The sequence below is a fragment of the Felis catus genome, chromosome C2 (assembly GCF_018350175.1).
Source record: "Felis catus isolate Fca126 chromosome C2, F.catus_Fca126_mat1.0, whole genome shotgun sequence".
NCBI lineage: Eukaryota > Metazoa > Chordata > Mammalia > Carnivora > Felidae > Felis > Felis catus.
In genome coordinates, this window is record NC_058376.1 from 84,141,763 (window position 1) to 84,167,384 (window position 25,622).

Here is a 25,622-nt window from a genome sequence, read left to right on the forward strand (position 1 = left end):
AGGATGAACGTATCAGTGGATACCATTTATGTTTCTTTGATGTACAGTTCTTAAATAACTTCAAATGGGGAATGCAGACAGTTACTTCACTCACACCTTAAGCACCACATAGGCTAGCTGACCTCCAGCATTGCTGCAGTTGGTCAGACTGCTTGATGGCTTTGTAGTCCTCGAGTGTCGGCAGTTTAGTGTCGGCAGTTTGGCTGACGGCAAACAGACACTGTAAACTGTAAGGTAGATGCGATGCAGGACTATTAAATGTCATTTTGTTATATAAATATTTTATAAGGCATTCTAAGAAAAAGAAAATTCTGTGTTATCTTCCATTAAACTACCCTCACTGAATATTTCTCAATATTTCCTCTTCTGGAACATGAATTGGAAAGTGTATATACTGTACACTGTATTATCCCTTTAATGTATTTTTGGAATAACAGTATATTGCTAAACTCGGTTTTGGAATATCTGACTTAAAGAATGGCTATTTATGAAAATTAATATTTAAGCTGAAATTCATAACCTCGTATCTTGCACTACTGAAACAAACATTATATTAGCAAGAAAATAAAAACTCAAAAAAAAAATAGTTCATCAGCAAACATGGTAAAGTCTTAATTCTTGACTCTACCATTCTTTCCCTACCAGCCCAATTCCAGAAATCTGATATTCATGAAATGGGAAAGTGGTGGAAGGTTGCAGAATGAATCTACAAAAAGGAATTATTATATTCTCAAAAGAAAATTTTGGAAAACCTTATTTAGCCATTTCCATACAATTTTAAATGTGTATGTACACATCATGTGCTCACAGCTGGGTAAGTTCTTTAACCAATAATCATTTCCAAATTTTAAAATGACATTACTTTTTATCAAAACAAATGACAACACTGATCATATGATAAGCTTGGATGGAAATGAAGTACTGAAGTACAGTGAGTTAATTCAGCAGTATGTACCTGATTAACCATTCTTAGTATTTTAATTTATCGCTGCCATTCCATCCTAAGATTTAGCATTTTAAACTTTGTTTTACTTACATTCTGTAGCCATGCCTGAAAATTTACCTTGTAATGGGGCACTGGACAGATTTCACTTTACATGGTAGTCTACCGTAACTTAGATAACGTATATTATCCTACAAATAACAGGATTCTTATCTGAAATCCTTTATTCTATAATCTAGCTTACTGAAAGTCAAGAGCAATTCTAAATTAGCCATAGAAAGAGGCTCTTATCTTTTTGTTGATTTAATTACCCTAATATTTTTATTTATATAATTAAAAATAGTTGCAATATTTAAATACTGTCCAAACTTGTTTTTTATTGATATAGTTGAACTTTACAACAGTGTCAGAAAATACTATAAACAGAGCCTTCTTCAGAGAGGGGAAAAAAAAGCAAATTTAAATATATTAACCAGATTAAAGCATGCAAAAGATCCAATGATAAACACATTAAATAATATGCTAATGGTATGTAATTTACCCACTACAGGTTCTTCGTATTCTGTCACAAAAATATAGTAAACATCAATTTGAAATTTGGTGAATGGACTTGATTCCTGATTTATATATATAATATACCCTTTGCATGTATGTGGTTAATTTTACTGGTTGTGTTACAGTATTTAGAGAAGTTTGGTACTGGTATATAGTTACTACCCATAATGCAGTAAATAATGGTGGGAAATGCATTCTCCTAATTTGCTCTGTGAACTTAGAAAGCACTAATGAATTAACAACATGGGTCACTGAGCGACCAAAATTCCTTTCTATTCACATTAACTTTTCGCATGAAAAGCTTCAAATATAACTCTAATAAAAAAATAGAGTTTTCAAGGCAAACTTTTCAGCATAATTTACAGAAGCAGATCTGAATAGAAGACTCAATAACCAAGCTAATACTAAAAAATACAATTGACTAGGAATTACCTCCCTTTTCTACCTTGATATTAAAATATAGTGGCCTTAGCAAGAGGCTGAAATGCCATTAGGAGTCCCATAAGCACGAGGAACAACCCAAAGAGATGGAAAATATCTGTTTCACGAATTGTGACATGTTCAGATTTAAATTAGGGGAGCTGAAAGGGGTTTGTGTTAATGCTTTTTCTTTGCCATTATAACTCTGAATGAGTATGAAATATTTGAAATTTCAGAAAGTAATTCTGCAGAACTAGTGTGGCCATTATCACGGTGATCACACTGAATTTTAGGAAAGGAGTTGAAATGGTTCCCACAAAGTACTACTGCCCCTTTAACAAGTAGAGGAGTCCATTGTGGAGAGAGTCAAGATGCTCCTGTCGTTGGTATAGAAAGGATCCGATGCACTCCATGATCTAAAGTAACAATAAGAGAAAAGTTTGGCTCACCAGGACCTATGTTTTAAGTGAGAAAAAAAATTTACTCTAAAATGCAATTTGAATATTAAAATAATCACTTATTGATTTGTTTTTAAATGTTAAAGAGAAATTATTCATACTAGCACCGAATCAGTCTATTTATATTGTACAAAAACTTGGAAAAAATAATGCTCTAGTCATTATATAAAATATTAGCCAAAATTCAGACATCCATTAGCCTTAAAACAATTCCTACAGGTAGTAAAGCATGAGATGCTCTTAAAATCTTCACAATTCAATAAGAAAGAAGTATGTTACTAAGAGTTATGCACATTCAGTTTTACTAAAAAGCAACTAGGTTATATTTTGACATTACAGAAGCAAACAAACATCCCACTTACCAAAAGCTTTGGAATGAAATAGTAATATGTTCATATTACATAATTTCTTTTCAACTATAAATCCTATTCTAAAGATTTTAGTGTAATTAGCTTGAACGCAGTAAATGGTTTATTCAATAGATATCAAAGACAGCTGTAACTCAGTAGGGTTTTCACTTAACTGAGAATAAACCTGTAGTGGTCTGGAAAAGTGAACTACTGTCTGAATGATAAAACCTAAAAGCAATTAATTACTTTATTTGCAGCTCTATTAATTTAAGCTAAAATAACTCTAGACCCAAACTAGCCTTCTAGGCTTAAAATAGCCTAACCTATATTTCAAGTTCAGTACCAGGATTACCAAGCCAAAGGTGGCTCTTCTTAGAAGACTAAAAGCACTAAACAATAAATCAATACATTTTATGTAACTTTTTTCAGGGTTCTCACTTTCCTTAAAAAAAAATGTTAGAGGAAGAGACCAACATTTAAAGTGGCTATTAAACTCAGTCTTATCAAATATCCACTGTTTCCTAGAGATTCTGTTATTTAAATCAATTAAGCAAGTACAGTCATAATGAAGTTTGGAACCTAGAAATTTTACAAAGTTGCCAAAGAGGAACACAAATAAGCAACAAAACCATACTGGTAATTTACAGGTTCTCTAATTTTATTAGTTTCCAGAAAACCTTAAACACCTTAGTTTAAGGAAGGGCTTGTTCACCACCCTCTGTCTAGTACCTAAACTGCACCTGGCACATAGTAGACACTCAGTATTTGTAAAATAAATGAATGAAATGAGATTATTAACATTTCTTAGAGTAAGTATTTATCCAAGAAAAGGCACACTTAGACACACAAGACAAAACATAACTGCCAACACCCTAATTATCGGGAGTCAAGATTCCATTCCCAAATTGCCAGTACTTTATATCAGGCTTTCCTCTTTCCCAACCATTGCTTACATAGAAGAATTTTATTAGGTAAGGCTTCCTTTGTTTGATCTTTTCAAAGCACACATGTGCATTCAGATGTTAAATATCCTATTTGACAGAACATTAAATACTGGAGCTACATATTAACTCCTTTCTATTCAGAAAATAGTTTAAAAAATTATTTTTAAAAATGTTTTTATTTATTTTTGAGACAGAGAGAGACAGAGCATGAGCAGGGGAGGGGCAGAGAGAGAGGGAGACAGAATCCAAAGCAGGCTCCAGGCTGTCAGCACAGAGCCTAACACGGGGCTCAAACTCACGGACTGTGAGATCATGACCTGAGCCAAAGTTGGACGCTCAACTGACTGAGCCACCCAGGCGCCCCGAAAATAGTTTTGATTAGGGTAAAGTAACTTGGTAAAATGCATACAGAAAATCATTTATTGCTGAAGTACAGCCCTTTAGTGTACAAGATGGTATATCCTTTGTAGAGCACCATGATGCTACATTTGAAACCAAGCTTGCAATATGGCATATTCCTTTGAAAACATTAACTAATAAAATGTAAGAATTTCTGTGCCTGGATGGTAGAAGTTTAATCAGCTGAATAACATGTCATATGAAAGCACTAGTTGTATTTCTTAAGTGATGCTCATTACCTTTTATGTTTAATAGGTTAATGGAACAAATATCCAAGGGATTCTACAATTTGTAACAGAAGTATCAGCCTTGCTTTACCTTTTAAGTTAGATATGAAATAGAAATGTAGAATAGAGGCTATTCCAAAATCAAAACAGAAATGTCGAACATATTTCACTAACACAATTATGTAAAACAAAAACAAAACTCTACATATCAAAATGACTTTCAAAGTTTAAATCTAATGTTAATGGATCTAAGGCAATTTTCATATAGTCCTTTGAAAAGCACCAAGTGGTTTTCTCATACTGTATCGATTTTTATCCACTAGAAAATACAAACAGATTTCAAAAGACTTTTTAGATTATTTGTTTGAAGAAAAAAGGGGGATAATGACAGTACTAACCAATAACATAACCTGAGATGTTAGACAAAAGTATTTTGGAAGTATTTGGAAAAGCATTTATAGTCTGTCAAATAAGATATTACTGTTAAACATTTTATTAGGAAAGTAAAAAAAATAGTCTTACAAAAGAAAATATTATGATACAATTTTAAGTGAGAAAAAGTACAGATGATAACAGTCACCTTCATGTGCCGAAATAAGTCCCATAATTCCAAGGGCAGGTTCAAAGGGATAATGCAGTATAAAAATGGCTACGTAAAGAAAAATGGGGGCATATTACCTGAATTACTGGTATACAAAAAAGTCAGTACATAGAGCAAAAAAATATTTTTGGCTTATTTAAAATTAATTATAGTTTTAAAATATTTATTTATTTCTGACAGATAGCACAAGCAGAGGAGGGGCAGAGAGAGAGAGAGGGAAACACAGAATCTGAAGCAGGCTCCAGGCTCTGAGCCATCAGCACAGAGTCTGATGCGGGGCTCCCAACAAACTGTGAGATCATGACCTGAGCCAAAGTCAGACACTTAACTGACTGAGCCATCCAGGCACCCCTGATTTTAGTTTTTCAATAGTGAAGATGTATACTGTCATTAAAGAGAACTTCCTGCTGAAATAGAAATTTAAAAAATTATGTGGAAGTTCTATAGTTGTCTCTTAGTCTAACTCCCACCTTAGTTCTGTATAGTAAAGCTGTCTTAATAAGTAAAATAATATTGTAAAGTGGGTCTTTCGGGAACTTCTTTTGGAAAACTTGGTGGCTTGGGTACATAACAGAGCTTCTTTCTTGTAATGCACTTTACAATACAATTGTGGAAGTCATAATACAGAAGTGCCAGTAAATTTAACTCTTCGTAGTAATTCTTTTATGTGGAATAAAATGACTACAAAATGATACCACAGCATTGTGGAAATATTTTTGATCACATGTTATAATCAATAAATGGAGACTGAAACCACAGACATTATATTAACATAAGAATGCTATTTATAAATGCAACTGTACCATAAAGACATGGCCATTAACTAAAGGCAAGATGGGAACTAGTAAGTTCACCAGTAAATGTTACCTGAATTTTATGACATATGAATGGTATTTATTCATTTTTAAAACACAAGGCTAAGCAAATATGAAAAATTATTTTATTAGATTATAGGGCCTCCTCCATCCTTTATTCCCTGCTCCTGCGGTACTTTCCAACCTTTTCCATGCCATGGCACATGTAGAAAGTGATTATTCGTGTGGTGCATGCTGGACAATGGAAATCGCCGTCTGTCTACCCCTGCCCATCTATAACTCCTCATGCGTACAAGTGCATTACTACTCTCATTTTAGGACTATGATATAATTCACATTAAGAATACCTAAGTGTGAAAAAAGTTACTTCTACTTTTTAATATCACCTAAATAGTGTGTCTCTCGGGAAAATTTATGAAGAAAATTTATGAATCCATTTCACTTTTAAATAAATTTAAGTGGCACTTACCAAAAAAATGGCATTTTTTGTTACGATCCACAAAAGCGAGCACTGATAAATCTAATTGAAGAAACAGATTTGGGAGGGGACAGAAATGCTAAGATTCTTCTACACCATAATTTAAAGTGTCTAACTTATCAACTTAAAAAAATTTTCTTTAACATTTATTTATTTATTTTGAGAGAGAGAAAGCATGTGAGAGAGCGAGCATGAGTGGGAGAGGGGCAGAGAGAGTGAGAGAGAATGAGAGAATTCTAAGCAGGCTCGTGCTGAAGGCTCAATTGCATAAACTGTGAGATCATGAGCGGAGCCAAAACTAAGAGTCAGATGCTTAACCAACTGAGCCACCCGGCATCCCTAACTTATCTAAACTTTTAGTTAGACCATGAATACCAAGCAAAAAAAAAAAAAGCAAAAACAAATCACAACTCATTTAAAAAACCTCATCACAGAAAGAGAATGGTATAGGAGAGCAGTAATACAGCCTTTGTGTTTATAAACACCTCAAAGTCTCAAATGACTGACCAGAAAATATACATGAAGAGTAAGAGAAGCAAAATCCTTCGATTTCACTATTATATGTAGACTATTTTGTAAATACAAAAAACAAACAAAAAACAAATACAGGAAATAAAACAGTAATATAAGGTCTAATAAAAAAAAGAAAGTTATAAAAACCAAATAAGAGTACCATACCTATTCAGCACATTTTAAAAAGATTGTAAAGCAAAATGTTTCGTTCATTAGATGAAGTCTCTTCAAAGGTGCTTTCTCTTCCTTTGTTAGCGAAAGAGCCCCCTACCCCAAGGCCACAAAGTGAAATCTACCATCAAAGAATGCTAATAAATAGCACACTTCCCCGCCTCAGTTGGTAAAACCAGCGGCTGATTTATTAGGTATCTAGAGATGCAGGTTCATCCTGTTCCAGTTTATAGGATACTCATCTGCAGCAAAGGCTACTTAAAGAAATTTCACACCTGCTGACATGGGTCGGACTACATCTTCCTACTACTCGTTCCAGCATTCTTCCAACAGATGCGCACGCTGTTTCTCCTTCTGAGAAACAGCACATGGAGTCCAAGCACTTGATACTTGAATTTGCTTTAATAAGCTGGAGGAGTTGAAGCAGAAAAAAATTAAGTTATTTACAGATTTGGATTTCCAAAAAGCATTAAAAAATTACAACAAGCACTTTAAAACCAAATGTAATGTATATACATATATGTTTTCTATAACATGGAAATGGATGAAGGGCTCTAAGAGTAATATTCAAAAATGCTTAAAAGGCACTGTGATCTAAATTAGAAGTCAAACAAAATAATTATATAAAAATAAGTGGCTGGATATTATTTAAATATGCAAAGATTTTGGATTTTATATCTTATTTATTTTAGTCAAAATGATTTACATCACTCATTCAAATTGAATGAATTCGAATTCTTCTTTGAGTTTTTGTTTATGTGAAATGCTCCTGTAATTTCAATTACAAATGTCTAGCAATTGAGAAAAGTGGAGTGTGAACCATTTTGAAGACTGGGAAATAACAACCAGGCAGGACCTAACCCCAATCTTCAACAACAACAATAGTAGAAAATACGTAGTGTTTACTATGTGCCAAATTCTAAGCACTCTATATATATGCACTCCATAATTATCCTTGAAGAAAGCATCATTTACCTTAAATTTGCTAAGCAACTAATAAGAGCCAATCATGCCCCTAATCAGCTTATCTTGCTTTAAAAAAATTAATGGTAGATGTACTAAAATCTCTTAAACAAGTGACTTACTACTATTAGGACTTTTATTCATTTCTGAAGGTATGCAAGATTTATACTGATTCAGGCATAAATAACCCAGCAAAATAACTTAAAGCCATTACTACTACTAATTTTAATCCTGTTAAAATGAGGGGAAAAAATGGTATGACCACATAGCCCAATGAATCCCAACCCTGGTTTTGACACAGACAAGGACACTCCTAAATTTCTCAGGGGTTATTATTTTAAACAAACTTATTTTCATTCACTTTCCTTTACATATATAACAAACTGTACAACAAATCTTTGGAAAGTATAGAGGAGGGAGAACAATGAAAATACATTTATTAGAGTGTTGCAATTCACAAAGGTTGGGAATCACCAAGTGTTGAGGGTAGGCATGGCAACAGGGGACAGACAGGGGACAGACGCTCACGATGGACAGAAGACAAATATGATGGAACATAAATAACCTGGCACTCTGACCATAAGCAGTGGGTGAGGTCTGCAAACTCGCTGCTCAGAGTAATTCTGCCAGATAGCAGGCATTGTGAGACAACACAGTTCCTGTTTGGCAATTACCTGATTGCACCAATGTCCTAGGATCTGCTAAGCACTGAGAAGTAGCCAAGTTTTACTTGTTCTTTCATCACAATACCCTTGGTTTAGGACTGTTTATGGTATTGTTTCTTAACCTGTGTTTTGAGAGATGTTTTACAGATGTTTCATGAAAAAAAGTTCCATGGCCTATTAAGTTTGGGAAACAGTTCAGTGATGGTCTAAATAGACTTATTGAGCAAAGCGTTGTCAATAAGTCAGGATGTGTGGTCAATCTCCAGGGGGAGAGCCAGACATAGTGCGAATTCTCAAACTTGTTTTTTTTTAAGTAAAACCTTTCCCCCACACCCGCCGCCCCTGGGAATCAGTCAACACTAGGAAGAATATTAATATTCAGAGGAACAGTTTAGGAAATGTTGGTTTAAGTAATAAGATTTCATTAGTCTCTCAGTTTCCTCCTTGGGCTCTGTTTTCCTCCATCTCAAAATCACCCTCTACAGGAAACAGGATTCTAAAGCCCCCACATGCTCAAAAAATTACAATACAACAAGGAGGCCTTAAGGCCCTTTGTAACCTGACCTCAGGCTACCTTTCCTGCTCAACTTGCCAATGCTCCTGTACAGTCTTCACACAGCCAACCTATGCAGTGTTCCTTGCCTCTGGGCGTATGTCAGGGCTGGTCACCAAAGAGTCAGAATGCTGACTCCTACACCCAGTTCAGTTTAAATATTATCATCTCCATGAAACCTCCCTCACCTCTCCAGCTATCAGTAGTCTCTTTCTGGATTCTATTCCACTGCTTGCTTGTGTAATTTAAATAGTATAAGCACTTAAATTAAACTTTTACTTATTGAACAAGGCACTGTACTGGTTCTTATAGGAGACAGCAATCTAGTGAGTTAATAAGTTAATAAGGGAAAAAGGTGGGAGATAAGTCAGGAAAAAATAATAATGGCAGTTCCATTAATGGAATACTTACTGTGCATGTGCCAATCACTATTAAGATGCTTCTCATGGATTATTCTCATTTAAAACTTATAAGAAACTTTAGGGATAAGCACCATATTCAGAAACATTTTACAGATGAGGAAACAGAGAAGCTAAGAATTTGTTCAAGACCACCCTGCTGAGGCTTGATTCTTGGTTTCTTTAATTCCACAGCCCACAACTCTTTATCATGCTCTTATGCTGCCTTCTTATAATTATGGTATGAGGCAAACTACAAATACTAAAAAAGAGGAGGAAAGCTGTCGTTGCTGGTATTGGTGGGAGGGCATGAAAGATTTGATGGAAAAGATAGCATCTGGAACACATTTTGAAAACTGGGCGGGATTTCAGTAGCTGTTAGGTGAAGAGAATGAGTAACTATGTGTGGGTAGAAAAGTATGATGTGTATTCAGCACATGTTTAGTCTCAGTGTAAGAAAGTAGCTGTTATGCCTGCTTCCTTGCAAAGAGACCAGTGCCACTCAAAGTGTGATCCATGGATCAGTGTTGATTGGGGAAAACATTTTTTACTGGCCTATGAGGAGGTAAGTGTTTCAGATCTGTAAGAATAAGAGGTTAAAAAATTTTATGGCAATTTGACAGAATACTTTTATAACTGCTGAATCTAATAATAATTTTAAAATCAAGGCTTATTTTATTTATCTTTTAAATTTCATTTCCTAGTACAGTTGACTTTGAACGACATGGGTTGGAACTGCATGGTCCACTTACACATAAATTTTTTTTCAATAAGTACATGTACAGTACTGCAAATGTTATTTTCTCTTCCTTGTGACTTTTTTCTCTAGCTTACTTTACTGTGAAAACATTATTGTGATACATAATATCTACAACATACAATATGTTAATTGGCACTTCATGCTGTTGATAAGGCTTCCAGTCAACAGTTTGCTATTAGTTAGGTTTTTGAGGAGTCAAAAGTTACATGTGGATTTTTTACTGCATGAGGGGTCAGTAAGCCTTAACCCTCACATTATTCAATGGTCAACTGTAACTAATTTTTATTGCATTTTACGAAAGTATTGGTCCGTGATAGATTGGAAATTAAAAACAACAAAGCAAGAAAACAAACCGGTCTTTCACATTTGGCTAGGGAACACCAAACTAGACTAGAAACTAGAGAGAAACGAGGAGTCTGCCTGGTATTTCTTAATATAACAACTTGTGTTTTGCTTATATAGCTGATATTCAACTGACAAGGATTCACTGAACAGGACATCCATAATGTCAGCAGCATTTGAGTGCTCCATATGTGTAGAATACTGCTTAAGCCAGGATCTAACTTTAGGTAATAATCTTATTTTGTACTCATAACCTTTCACTTTAAAATCTAAGAAAAGGTATTAATACATGGACAATCCCAGAGAGAGTAAACATCTTGAAATATCAAAAATGTTATAAAGAAATGACTTCTTCAGATCACCTTTTGAACTAAGCTAAAATATATATATTTTATATACATTACATATATAATATATAATATGTATAATATATACAAACCCTGGCTGCTTTAAAAATGCTGAATGCTGGTTAGTTGTGTAAAGCTGCTATCTATATAAAAAACTACACTGTTCTCTAGCAAACTCCCAAGCTCTACCACTTTCCCATATATATATATATCTTTGATCTCATATTCAGGATCTGGGAGCCCAGCCAGAGTACATGCAGCCACAGCTGCCAGTATAACTAACGGGGGGTAGGAAAAGGATGGAGCATTTAAATCTCATTTCATTCAAAGTAAGGACAGGCAATTATTTCTTTTTTCGGACAGCTTATAAATACAAGAAAAGAAAAAAAAGCAAAGTAATGGGAGTGAGACTCTACCTGGTGGCATTTTATTTTACTAGAAATTTTGATTTATTGGTAAGACACTCTCTATTGCACTTGCTTCCCAGGAATGGCCACATACCTTAAAGCTAGAAGGCTGCCCAGCAAAAAACTATGGGCATTCAATATGACTATGTACGATTAAGAAAAATTTTCATCTTTACAGAACTTGCCTTTTGAGATAAATTCTGACTCACTGCTCTTATTCCATTATTTTCATGTCAGTGATAGTAAACATTTAAAAGTTTCTCTTAGTGCTTCTGTTTCTATATATCTTCTTTCTTTCTTGACTCTTCTAAATGTTAGAAAATTGTCATACATCTCTAAATTAGTCATTTCTATGCTATCTTACCTATCAAGTCAAATAGTTTTTTAAAGTTTAAGTAAGAATTAGTAAACTATTAACCGTATATGTTCTGTTGCCTTTAAAACAGTTTTATAATAAATATATAATCAAAGTGAGAATCTTGTAAAGTCTTAAAGGAGATACTTGGAAACTAATTATGAAAAGAAAAAAGGTTGTGTTCAAGGAAATGTTTTTCTTTTTAATGTGAAATCAAAAATCATCCAATATTACTAATTTCCAAATTTGGTTAAGAATAATAAAACCCCTAATGGGGCGCCTGGGTGGCTGGGTCGGTTAAGCGGCCGACTTCGGCTCAGGTCATGATCTCACGGTCCGTGAGTTCGAGCCCCGTGTCGGGCTCTGTGCTGACAGCTCAGAGCCTGGAGCCTGCTTCAGATTCTGTGTCTCCCTCTCTCTCTGCTCTGCCCCTGTTCATGCTCTGTCTCTGTCTTAAAAATAAATAAACATTAAAAAATTAAAAAAAAAAAAAGAATAATAAAACCCCTAAAACAAATAATGGCTTCACCTCATTATTCAGAATTGCAAGAGCTGTTTGGTGATGGCACTTGGAAGACTGCTGTCTCTTACTCAAGGCCTGTTTCTCCATAACATGCCTCAAGCTCCCGTTCACTCCTCTATGCTCCCTTCCCTCTTTTCCTTTTCCTCAAGTAAAACAAACAGCTTTGGGTGGTTATAAATTTAAATACCTCCATACTGTCCTTTAGGTATCTCCAGAAAGGAGATTTACATCTGTATGTATTGCCTAAATTTAACTATTAAAATAAGCATACGGTAAGAATTACATCTATCAGGTATGCTTATTTTAATAATTTGGTTTATTCTAGTTTCAAAAAGACTGAGCCCCCTTTATTTTAATGAGGTGGCTGCAACATAAATAACAGTATCTGACTAGGAATTTGAAATTTAAGTGAAGAAGAGTATCTGGATCTGTAAAAAATGGAAAAATCACCAATTTTCATGGAGAGGGTAAATCAGAATAGCACTAATTAATGAACTAAGCCATGGTACAGCTGATGTTAAGGATTCCGTTTTCTAAGTATCAATCATCCAGAGAATGTCAGAGGATAACTGTTTGGTAGAAATAATGTCAACGCTAATATTTTTCTTCATTTCAACCTCCAGATGAAAAAGTTGCTCGAATAAGTCAGCACAGATTTGAAAATAACATTAATTTTGTGAAGTGTTGTACTTATCAGGTATGCAGCCAGGTCCTGCTACTCATGGCAGCCTTAGTATTATTTGTTTTTTAAAATGTTCAATTCTATTTCCTCACAGAAATTTTACTCAGAAAAGTGTAGCTTTTAGTGGCAAACAACTGAATACAGGCCATTAAGGTTTTCTGTTCCTTTGTAGTTCACTTCTTTGTTAATTAAATGAGACAGTGCTAGAAGCATCTTTGTCACAGAAGAGGAAGGTGACTTGTTGGCTGAAACTATTTAAAATGTTTTTTTGTTTGGGGTGGTGGCAGGTTTCAGGCAGGGGCTTAAGCATCCAGGTGCACAATGAGAAAGGTCAATAGTCCTAACATCCTGTTGACATCCTTACAGCACAGCTGGAAAGAGAGCATCCAGAACAGGCCAGGAATCCAGTGACAGAGAAATGACAAAACAATGGAAGCCAAGGAGGCAGGTGACAGTGGAAGGGAGGGAGATGATTAGAAAGCCCTAGCCCATGACAACATTTAGGGCTCAGCATCATCCTCTGCCTGATCTGACAAAGCTGACCAAATTTTGATTAGAGGAAAACAACTGCTATTTCAAGGCAGAAAAAACAGAAGAGGGATATTATATAATACTTATTTTTTTGAAGTGATTTTTATCTCAAAATACGTGCCAAAGGCAGAAAACTATATAAGAAAAATATTCAAGGTATATTTCACTCAACAATGAAAGTGATATGCAAAAAAAATAAAAATAAAAATAAAAATTGCAGATCAGGGTAATACCCCCAGCAATTTTACTAAAATCATATTCACTGAAACTGTGTTCTTCTATCATCTTGTTTATTCACTGAAACAGGGTTCTTCTATCATCTTGTTTACAGGAAGAAAGACCAACTATCACAGGATGATGAGAAAACTCACTTATCACCCCTTTGTAAAAGAAATCATAACAAGGCCCCTGTTATTAGGGCATTCTAAGAACTCAACTCTCAACTGTATCATACATTTTAATGGACATATGAAAGCAAAGCAGACTAGATCCATGTCTCATGAAATATCCACTTGAACTTGAACCTTTGGGGAACTTTTATCACAAAGGACAGGAATAATTTTATAGTTTTAGTCTAATCAGGTCCCTCGTGGATTATCTGTTTTGTAGATTATCTAGGACATAATATAAATCCAAGCCAGCTCCACCTCTTTACCCAGAGACCTCATCAGCTGAGTTTTCCTTGTGGCTCAATCAGGGCATATTTTAAAAGTTAAGAATTTTTCTGTATTTATCAAAGCAGAATACCAGATAAATATATACCAAAAATAATTATATAGAGCATCCCAAAACAAAAGTTGAGAATTGTTTTGAATTTCTTTTCAATTAATAGTAATAACAATGAAATAATTAATCAACATTTTTCATTTAGAGCAGTTCACTAATCTAACTTTAAAAATATGTCTCCCAGAATAATTCAGATTTTTGAAATTACGTACTTGTTCTATGGTCTGATTCCATGGTACAGTTAAGATTTATAATTTTCAAGTAGCTTTGTTTTAAAGTTTCACCATTTATGAGGTTTTATCCCAAATGAGACAATAGTACCTTCTTGACCAATAATTATAATATATAAAAGGCAAATAACCCAAGTAAAAATATAATTATTAGTAGTGAGAATTTTTATCCTCCATAATTACTACCAATCAAAATATTCTGCATATCCTAATTAGGTCTAGAAGTGGTTGTCAGGATTTACTCCTCAAGAGGTGAATGAATCAAGTCCTCATAAATTTATACTTTTTTAGGACAAAGATATAACCAGGAAAGTTTATGAAAAGAAGTGAGAATCTGAGGACTATCGGTCAACAGAAAATTATTCAGTACCTCTAAGCACTCACTCATCTGATCATTTAACTCCAGACCTAGACAAGTAATCTGGTGTCTAACTATATTAAGATGCATAAAATGGTGCACAACTACCACTTCAAATGGGAAAACTGATTTCAGAAATAACAGAAATAGCATGACATACTTTCAAAAGAAGTAAAAAGGAATAGTTTATTGAATAGGTTGTGAGAATACCTTACTAGGTTAGAATCTGAGGTGAAGTAGGATTTAACACTGTAACTCCAAAGAGAGACTAGTAAAATATTCAGAGATGGACATAAAAAAATGTAAAGATCACAAAAAAGGAAGACAAGTCAACGAAAACAGTAAACACATGAGGAACAATGAAGGATTAGTGAAATAAAAACTAGGAGTCAGGCCAGTTCTCCCACAGCATGCCCCAAGCATGAGAACTTAGCGGATATGTCCCCAGGCAGGTCCAGCGCAGTACTACCTAGTGCACGCAAGAACTGTCCTGCTGGCTGCAAGCCTCAGCTAGCAGGTGCCTACTGTCCTCCCCTCTGTGCTTGCTTTCAGCAAATTCATATGCTGAGCTGACTGAACCCTTATCTTCTTCCATCTGGAAGGACAGAAAAGCAACAAGTCTCATATTACAGAACAATACTCTCACTGTAGAATAGGTTTAGAATCAAAACAGCAAGTTGGGGTCTGCAATCTGCGAGGCACAAATGAATGTTCATACAACACCGCATTCATTTATCGTCACAAAAGAGAGCTAATGGCAGCTTCTTTAGGGGAATACAACAAAGCACACAAAATTAAGCCATGATTTTCCAGTGCACAAAATTAATTTAAAACCAGATTTCCTTCACTGAAATTCAACTCCTTCTATTAAATTCCTTGTCACCAAGATTTAGGGTTCTTATTGCAAAGGTATGTATGCCCACTTTCACAACCCTTATGCTCCCTTCTTAAAAGACTTTTCTACTCCAAGTGAACGTCAGCAGAGTAGAAGGCTCATTCACATGGCCTTCAAATGTCAGACGTGTGGGTAAGGGGCAGGGGGCTTGATTTAATTTTTTAACAAAATTAATTTAATCTTTAATTTGAAATATATATTTTTTAGTGAGTGCTAACTAATTTACACAAATTTTTATTCTTTGCTGTTTCTATATTCTTCTCAGGAGTATGTGCCTATAGCCATGCTAATTTTATTCTTTTTTAAATTACAAGATGTCCTCAATGAATAAAAAACAAAATTTTCCTTATTTCTATGTGTTTTCTCAGTCTTAGGACTGACCAATAATTATTTCTGTGAAAAAAAAATGCTATGGTGAATGTCTTACATATATAAAAAATGAAGCAGAAGTCCTTGGTTTCAAGAGTACAATAAGCTTACGTAAAGACGGCTTATTATTATTATTATAGCTTTGGCTATAATATAAGGGATGGGAAAATACTCAAAATGAGTTTTCTTTCATTAAAAAAAGTTAATAGTTTCGTATTAATGGTTCTTAAGAAGTACTAACTTGATTAAAGATTTGAAGGCTCTTAAAGATATTTTATATCTGCACAACTTTTCTGTCACAACAGTAAACAATTAAGCTACCATGGATCACACCCAGAAAAACTATTTAATGCAGTTCAAGAACAAGATGCATTCAAAATTCACAGGATGCAGCAGCAGATAGATATATATGAACACTTGTTCTTCATGCAGCTAGGAGCGAATGCCCACGTAGTGGTCACTCACTGCTCATTTAAACACCTGGTATTTCTGCCTGGCCTTTGGTTGAGCATAGTATTTCTTTTTGTTTTCTGATGCTGACAATAAGTAAACAGACCACAGTACATAAAATGATCATCTGACAGGTAAAGGACCTGGAGACTCAGAGATGAACTAATTAGGTTAGGACACATAAGCCGCAGTGCCAAGGGCATCACTAACATCCAGGGCTGCTGTCTTCCCAACAGGGCTCTTCCTTTTGCTACACCATCTGACTGGAGAGTGGCTTGCAGCAAAGGCTACCTGATCATATACCTGCTCTCACTGTGTTCTTTTCATAGATGAATGTTAAGTTGACTACCCTGGCACATTGTTACAGAACCTGGGATCTCTCTAATTTATGATATCCTTAACCAATTGTTTTTAAGTCTATTATTGCTCAAAAACAAACAAACAAACAAAAACATGGCTTGATTTAAGCCAACATGATATGTGAAAATACGATTTCATAAAAATGGCAAGATTATTTACAAAACAAAACTTATCTTTACTTAACAAAAGAGTTTGTCAGAGTGTTCTTTTAAGTAACAAGCTCTCCTACTGCCTTAGAGTTAAATAATTAGATGTTCAAAAATGTGATAAATACCCACTGTTTTCAGAAAGGCACATATGGATAACATGTGTTATACATATTTGACTCAACCAAAGGTGAAGGCAAATCTTCAAGTTTGTTTTGATTTTAGTTCTTGTTTTAAACATAAAATTTAGGTGACTACCACTTAAACACCCATTTTTATGTTCATGTACAATTATTACACCTTTGTAATTCAAAGTAGAATATATCAAAATCTGGAAGATAATAAAAATAAAATCAAAAAGTTTGATAAAACTTTAGAACAGCTCAAAATTATGAACTCAGAGTTATAAAAGCCATTACTTAAGCATTGCTTTGTCAAAGCCATTTGCTTGATCAAATGAACATCGATTAGAAACTTTGAGAATAAAAAACAATTAAAAAAACATATTAAGAATACACAAGATACTGACGGCGAGAAACTGAAAAGTGCCAAAAGTAAAAAAAAAATTTTTGTTTTAGTTATTAGTTATATTACTTTTTCTCTTCAAATCAGACTGGAGTTAAAGTTAATAAATAGTTCTGGTGACTTAATTATCAAAAGTTTCAGGATTTAAAACTTTCATTCTCTTCTATAAAAAGACATCTATATTATTATTTTTGTGGTAATGGACAGAATGGATCTGTCTGTGGAGATAAATATATGTATCTCATATATATATATATGAGATACAAAATATATTGTGCAATTTATAGATGCACTAAACAGTAGCAAGGATATGAAATGTTTCAGCAGCCATTACAGTGTACAAAGACAAACACACACATGTATTTACAGCACAAATTAAGGCAAGATAAAAAATGGGCAACTCTCAGTTCCAAGTAACTGAAACTTAAAAAAACTTTAAACTTTATGATGAATTTCTGTAGCTTAAATTACTCAACATGCAGGAGCATCCTTAATTATGAAAATAATATGACAAGCAGAAGCATCAGAATTGTACTATAAAAGGTAGTTAAGGTGTACAATAGATAACAAGGTACAGATCTCTGTCCTGTTATGCTGAATTTTCATCTGAATTTTCAGTTCAAAGAAGAAATGGATATATATTTTAAGTTTTAATATACATATTAATAAAGGTCAAATTAGAGACAGAGCTGTGCTAACAAAAATGCCCCACTCTTATTTCATGCCTCTGCCCATCTTTTGAATATTGTTTAATTGACCTTTAGCATGCAGAAGAGTTAACAAGGTTCTACTCCTCCTACTCTACCTAAGTTTGCTCAGCTGATTCCTGGCCCTCGACAATGGCTGCAGTGCGATGAACTCGTCACTTAAAGCAACTGTGTTGGAGTACATCTATAAGTGGACAGAAAAGGGATGGTACATACAACAAGTCAGTGAGCTGTAATCATCACCTAAGAGACAGACACAGGACAAACTTTGTAAAGACATCTGTTCCTCCAAGAATAGGAAATATACATGGTACACATACATGACTGACATTTGTAGGGCTGTTGGCTCTGCAATCAAGAGAATTTATTCTTCATTCTTAATACCACATGGTTATTCTGGAGAAAAACAAAGCTCAAAATAAATGCTGACAACTCTTTTCTTTTTTTTTTTTTTATGGTTTTTTTCTTCTTGCTACTTTTGGCAAACAATGAAGTGTCTGACAATTTTCTAACCATTTCTTCATCATTTGAAATCAGTGGTAATGGTATAAGTCTGAAATAATAAAGATTACTGCTTGTAGCAAAGGAATAATGTCACACATAGGATGTGAATAACCATATACTGTTTCAGCAAAAACAAAACAAAACAAAACAAAAAAAACACAAAACCCCCCAGCAGGTTAGAAGACCTCTGAATGGAAGTAAGCATTTCCTCTTTGGGTTGGACCCCAATAGAACATCGGGTCAAGTCATTTAAAATTAAGTTTAGCGATGCAAAAGGGAGATTGTACTAGATTACACACCCATTTAAAATAAGTTTAGTTTACCCTACGTTCCATTTTTAATCGATTTTAACCTATGGTAAAAGAACCAAAATATATATAAAATACTTCTAGCTTTTTCTAGTGTAAAGGTCTACTTATAGGTGACAAATATTTCCTATATAATCCTTTAAAAAGAGGCCATAGAAAAGGTAGCAAGAATATCACTTTTTATTATCATAAGAAATCTCTATAAATACACATATTCTCATGTATCTAAAGATAAATGTAAATAAATCTGATTACTTTTATAAAGAATTAAGTTTTAAAAGTGGTGTCGTTAATATATTTTGGTGAAATATAACTTTATATAGGCCAAGAGGGGAAGACAAATGTGTTATCCATAAAGGTCTAGAAAAAGTGTAATAGACAATGTATTTAATACACTTAATACATTTAATACTTTCTTACTATAAATATTTATGTCTGAAGATTAGAAAAAAGATACACAAACCTTTTTGATATATATTTAAGGAATATACTGCAGAATAGAAAAGTTTCTCCATGCTGATGTAACTATGTGAGCACAGAGTAATCAATTATGCAAATTTCTCCAGCCCCATTTGGAAATTAGTATCACAGAGCAACAGCTTCACTGTCCTGATAATTGTGATGCTTTTACTGAGGACTCACTATGTACAGGCCCAGGGTTAGGTGTTTTATATTATCTCGACAATCATGTAAGGTAGTAATTATTATTCTGATTTTACAGAGGAGGAAATTGAGGCTTAGGGATGTGACTTGATTAGGGACACACATTTTATAAATGGTTAAGATGGTATTTGAATTAAGTCTGTCAGGCTTCAGAGGCCTATGCTGTTTCAATGGAGTTAAAATGTATATTGGCTATGACTTAGTTACCAAAGCAAAGAAATGCTAAAGAAATGTTGATATGATCAACTGAAATTAAAGCTAATACATCATTTAGGAACCCACCTCAGATCACTATATACTTAGGGAGCAATTATTCTATTTTTGAATACACAACTAAATTTTCAAAATTTAAACAAAATTTGCTTAGTGGGTAGCAAATATGCAGAAAAAGTCTCAACCATGTACAAGTCAAATATACAAAATGGCACATTCAACCAAATAGCTATTATTTCCTGAGCATCTACTATGTTATTGATTATTTCACTTAATCCTCATTATAAAGGTAATGAAATAGATAGTTCTATCATAATTTTACTACTCATGAGGAAAGGGAGACTTAAAGTTACAGAGCTACCGAGTGGTAGAACTGAGTTCTGAACTGAGAATTATCAGGCTCTAAAGACTATATTCTTAAACATCATGTAACACATTGTTAATATTTATTAATATGCATTTAGTAAGAAAATATATTTTATAAAAATCCATTCTGTAAAAATTATTTAGGTTAAAGAACTTATTTCAGACTCTTGTTGAAAACAAAGTAATGTGAAAAACTGATACTAGAATTCTAATGTGTATCTAAAGACATGGATTTATCCCAATTATAGATCTCTGATAGAATGCCGTAATGTTATTTAAAACATATTTATTATGTTTATCTGGACATAACTTGATAGTCTTCTATTTAAATCTAGAGCTCTGTTAATAAACAGTATAATTTAAGAAAATTTTAATTTGCCAGGAGTCAAAATTAATAGAAATAAGAAACAACTAAAAAATATCACATATAATAATATTTATTTTGCGAAATACTTGACACAAGAATGGATAATTTCCTATTCTGTGATATAAGCAAATTATAATGACAGCTATTCATCATTACAGACCTCTAATTAAAAAGGTATTGTATATAAAAAGTGGTTACCTGTGCCTTTTCAGTATTTGTAGGATGGAGCTGTCGTTCAAATACTTTCTTCACAATATCAAGTAGTAGACATGTAACAACCATAAGTATTATGGCAAACCAAGCAGAACCACTTGATAGGAGCTGAATAAATACAAAGTACATATTCTGGGAGCCCAAAAATGGCCTGCAAAGAAAGAAGGTAGGCTTAATAGAAATAGAAAACTGGGTACCTGGGTGGCTCAGTTGGTTAAGCATCCAACTTCAGCTCAGGTCATGATCTCATAGTTCATGAGTTCATACGCTGTGTCAGCCTCTGTTCTGACAGCTCAGAGCCTGGAGCCTGCTTCAGATTCTGTGTGTCTCTCTCTCTGCCCCTCCCCTGTTCATACTCTGCCTCTCTCTCTCTTTCAAAAATAAATATAAACATTTAAGTAGAAAACTGGTAAGACAATTTCTTAAATCAAAGCATCATGTAAATCCGCTATATGTGAACATCATAATTTTAAGATTACTCCAGGAAAATGGTCAAAATTTGGAATTAGTATAATTAGCTGCATATCTAATAAAACAAGAGAGACTTTAATTGTTAAAAATGAAATCCAATTTAATTACTTTCAATGACAACTATAGTTTTTATTATTAGGAGGGTGACAAGTAGCTGACTAGGTAACTCTACCTGAGCAGTAGGATATCGAAAGAATTATGCAGTAATACAGACTTATGAGACCAAGAATAGCAAGGAAAAGTATGTAACAAAATACTTTCCACTAAGCAACTACATACTGATTACTCAAATCCTAGGCTGAAAAGCTCTTCTTAGAAGTTCTTCTCTAAAAATGTATTTTACAATAAATACACTCACAATTACAAATTCTACATAGTAATAGGTATAGTCGACATACTCTTTTTGGAATTTTTGTATAGATCACTTCAAAAGAATATGGGGAAATACAGAAAGAAATGGAAAAATAAAGAGGATTAAAATTAAACATTCTAGATGATAATAAGGGTATCCTTGTATGATCCTAAATGGAGGTTAATATTTAATCCAAGATGTTTTGGCTACTTTGTGTAGTTTTCTGCCTGACACTGGCATCAAAGACACAGCGGGCAAATGTAATTCTCCAAAGGAGAGATTTTAGATTCTCACTCACTAAAGAGTCTTAGGAGAGGCATTAATTTTCTCCAAAGGAGAGATTTTAGATTCTCACTCACTAAAGAATCTTAGGAGAGGCATTAATTTTCAATCTATCAGAGTGACAGAATATCTGATTTTACCAATAAAGACGAAGCATATTATTTACTTTTGAAAAAGAAGTTAACTCATTCATAAAAATAATGGTTCTATGTGACTTATATTATGTACACTGATAATTTAGAGGTAATATGGTTAGTGTAATTTGAACACTAAGTGTACAGTAAAACAACTGTGGTTTAAACCCTAGCTTTGCTACTTCTTAACCTTTGTTATCTTGGCTTTCAGTTTCCATCTTGAAAGAACAGAGATAATAATATCTTAAGTTAAAACCACTAGAACATAGTATATATTCAGTAATTGTTAAATTTGCTTCTCCCTATCAGTAAGATCAACTGAAAGAAGCAAATTTATTACCGAATAGGGTCTCAAAATTACTCTGAGCAGAATTTGTTCATAATATAACCTATCATAATAAATAGAGTTGAAGCAATATAATTAAAATATAATACAGTTACTTACCAGAGAATCCCTCCATAAAACAAAGAAAATACAAAATAGAATATAATAGATCCCCAGGTAACAAGATGGTTGATCCAGGTCCAAAAATGAGTTTCCAAAGCCATCTAAAAAAAATTTTTTTTAATCTTTAATACAAAATAATACTTACTTAAATTAAACCTCATAGATGAAATTCAAGAATAAAATGCCTAAGGTTCCTACGGCAAGTCCCTCAGAAGATAAATATTAATGAAAGGGTCCATATGAAATTGAATAATTTCAAGTTTATAATGTTTTTCTTCTATGAGGAAGTAGCACTGAAATTTATTGAATACTTTATTCTCTACTCCATGGACTAAAACAACCTGGGTTATTTAACATTATATATAGGGAAGTGAAATTTCAGAGGTGAATATTGTGAGGTTAACCTTTATTTGACCATAAAAATCAGCTGAGGCTTTCCAAAATAACAAACTTAAATGTTTTTTAATAAAAATTAAAATGAAATATTAAAATAGCAATCAGTGAAATTATTCCTGACTAAAAAAAGGAGAAGTTAAAAGGGAAACATATCAACCTACAGTTAAAAAAAAAAAGACAATTAACTTTGAATTATACAGATACAAAATGTGTCCATGTTTCTAATTTCTGCACCATACCTTGACTGTGACTGTAATAACCATGACTGTGAAAACCAAGGTGCCAAATGTCCAGTTTCCAAACATCTAAACAGAAAACAAAACAACAAAAACCAGAACCATTACTCCATTAAGTATTAATAGGATGCTAAATCAGATATAAGGAAAAAGAAAAAAGCCACATAACTTCATTCTTTACTAAAAATCACTTGCATTATGTAGGCCAGGTACATTTGAAATCTGTGACTACATTTGTAAGGTTAAAGCAGGTTATGAAAGGTTAAAGGTTAAAGGTTATGAAAAAAACAAAGCATTATTATGTTTATTACCGCCATGTAAAAATGATCCTTTGGGTAACATTATCAGATTAGAAACCCAAAGATGGCTTTGAGATTGTGTGACACAGGATGTTTTTAGTTAGAATGATAGTTATTAGTGACTATTCACGTCACACAATAAAAATGATAACTCTTCAATCACAACTGTCTTCTGAAACCATTCCAACCAGAGGTTATGGCAGATCACTTGACACTGTATTTCTGGACACAGCGTAGGTGAGCAGGCTCATAGGGTAATTCTATTTTTAAGTTTTTGAGGAAACACCACATTGTTTTCCAGAGTGGCTGCACCAGTTTGCCTTCCCACTAACAGTGCAAGAGGGTTCCCGTTTCTCCACATCCGCACATCTGTTGTTTCCGGGGTTGTTAATTTTAGCCACTCTGACTGGTGTAAGGTGGTATCTCAATGGGGTTTTGATTCGTCTTTCCCTGATGATGAGCAATGTTGAACATCTTTTCATGTGTCTTTTAGCCATCTGTATGTCTTTGGAAAAGTGTCTATTTATGTCTTCTGCCCATTTCTTCATTGGATTATTTGTTTTTTGGGTGTTGAGTTTGGCAAGTTCTTTACAGTTTTTGGACACTAACTCTTTATCCGATATGTCATTTACAAATATCTTCTCCCATTCCGTCAGTTGCCTTTTAGTTTTGTTGATTGTTTCCTTTGCGGTGCAGTAGCTTTTTATCTTGATGAGGTCCCAATAGTTCATTTTTGCTTTTAATTCCATTGCCTTTAGAGACGCATTGAGCAAGAAATTGCTGTGGCTGAGGTCAAAGAGGTTGTTTCCTGTTTTCTCCTCTAGGGTTTTGATGGTTTCCTGTCTCACATTTAGGTCTTTCATCCATTTTGGGTTTATTTTTGTGTGTGGTGTAAGAAAGGGATCTAGTATGCTAGATATGTTACCAGTATGCTACTGGTATCTAGTGGGTAGAGGCTAGGCATGCTGCTTAACATCCTACAACTCCTAGGATGAACCCCTACAATTAAAATTATCTGGCTCAAAATATCATTAGTGCAGAAGGTGGGAAGCCCTGATTCTGAGGGTAGGAAGAGAAGACTGAAGAGGAATAGTCAGTAAAGAAGCCAAAGTAAGTTACAGAAGCTGAGAGAAGATAACGGCAGGTAGGAAGGCTTTGTAAATTGTGCCCAGTGGTTGAGTTCATAAGGGCTGGGAAATGCTCTTGGATTTAACAATGTAGGGGTGGCTGGTGACCATAAAGAACACGGTTTTGACAGAGTGCTGGGAGCAAAAGCCCCACAGGAGTATGTTCAAGGGAGAAGAGGAAACAGGAAGTAGAAACAGCAAAAAAAGATAACTTCTTCAAATTTTGCTCTGAAAATACACAAAAAATACAGCAAACGCAATCTGTAGCTCAAGGAACTGTGGTTTTCATTAGAAGATGGGAAATATTAGAACATGTTTGTATGGTGACTAGTATGATCTAATAGAGGATGACAGATTGATGAGAAGGAAGGTGAAAAGATAATTGCAGGAGTAAAGTCCCAGGTTAGGCAAGAAGGGGTTTAAGAATAAACAAAAGATGAAAACTTTTTGTATTAGGTTTAACTATACAGAGATCTATAAATGAATTACCTTCCCTAATCAGTTGTTTAGTTCTCCAATACAAACTCTCTTTAGTATAGATTTTAAACATTTGATCAATTGTTGGGTGATATGATAAGAAGCGAAGTATATTTTTCTTAAAAAAAAATTTTTTTTAATGTTTATTTATCTTTGAGAGACAGAGTGCAAGCAGCGGAGGGTCAGAGAGAGAGGGAGACACAGAATCTGAAGCAGGCTCCAGGCTCTGAGCTGTCAGCACAGACCCCGTCCTGGGGTTTGAACCCACACAGTCCGATGCAGGGCTCTAACACATGAACTGTGAGATCATGACCTGAGCTGAAGTCGGATGCTTAACTGACTGAGTCACCCAGGTGCCCTGCAAAGTGTATTTTTCTGTTCTCTTCTAATGTACACTAAATTTCATTTTCTATCAATTGCCTGGAGTATTACCAGTGCTTTCAATATTTGTCTCATGAATAAGTGAACATACAGGGAAATTCTTTAATGAACTAGATAATCAAAGTTGTATTAATCATAAAATGCTTTATTCAAAGAAATCTGTATCTACTTATAGGAATTAATTGCATATGTGTTCTTGAATGACCTGACTGGTAATTA

The 25,622-nt window shown here is 34.0% G+C and overlaps 1 protein-coding gene across 9 annotated transcripts in view; it reads right to left on the reverse strand.

Annotated features, from left to right (window-relative positions):
- Positions 1-1,300: 1,300 nt before the first annotated feature.
- ATP11B (ATPase phospholipid transporting 11B (putative)) overlaps positions 1,301-25,622 on the reverse strand; it is a 125,550-nt gene continuing 101,228 nt past the window's right edge. For 3 of the 9 annotated variants that reach the window (XM_023260368.2, XM_023260364.2, XM_023260369.2), the window contains 5 exons: positions 23,123-23,188; positions 22,485-22,588; positions 20,786-20,951; positions 7,150-7,283; positions 1,301-2,334 (listed from right to left, as the gene is read on the reverse strand). In XM_023260368.2, the coding sequence (XP_023116136.1) occupies positions 2,253-2,334; positions 7,150-7,283; positions 20,786-20,951; positions 22,485-22,588; positions 23,123-23,188 (552 nt within the window). In that variant the 3' untranslated portion in view covers positions 1,301-2,252. Of the gene's footprint in view, positions 2,374-7,145; positions 7,284-15,183; positions 15,310-18,264; positions 18,351-18,375; positions 18,563-20,785; positions 20,952-22,484; positions 22,589-23,122; positions 23,189-25,622 lie in introns of those variants that run through there. The other 6 variants (XM_023260365.2, XM_045037221.1, XM_023260366.2 and 3 more) reach the window with 6 other exon arrangements.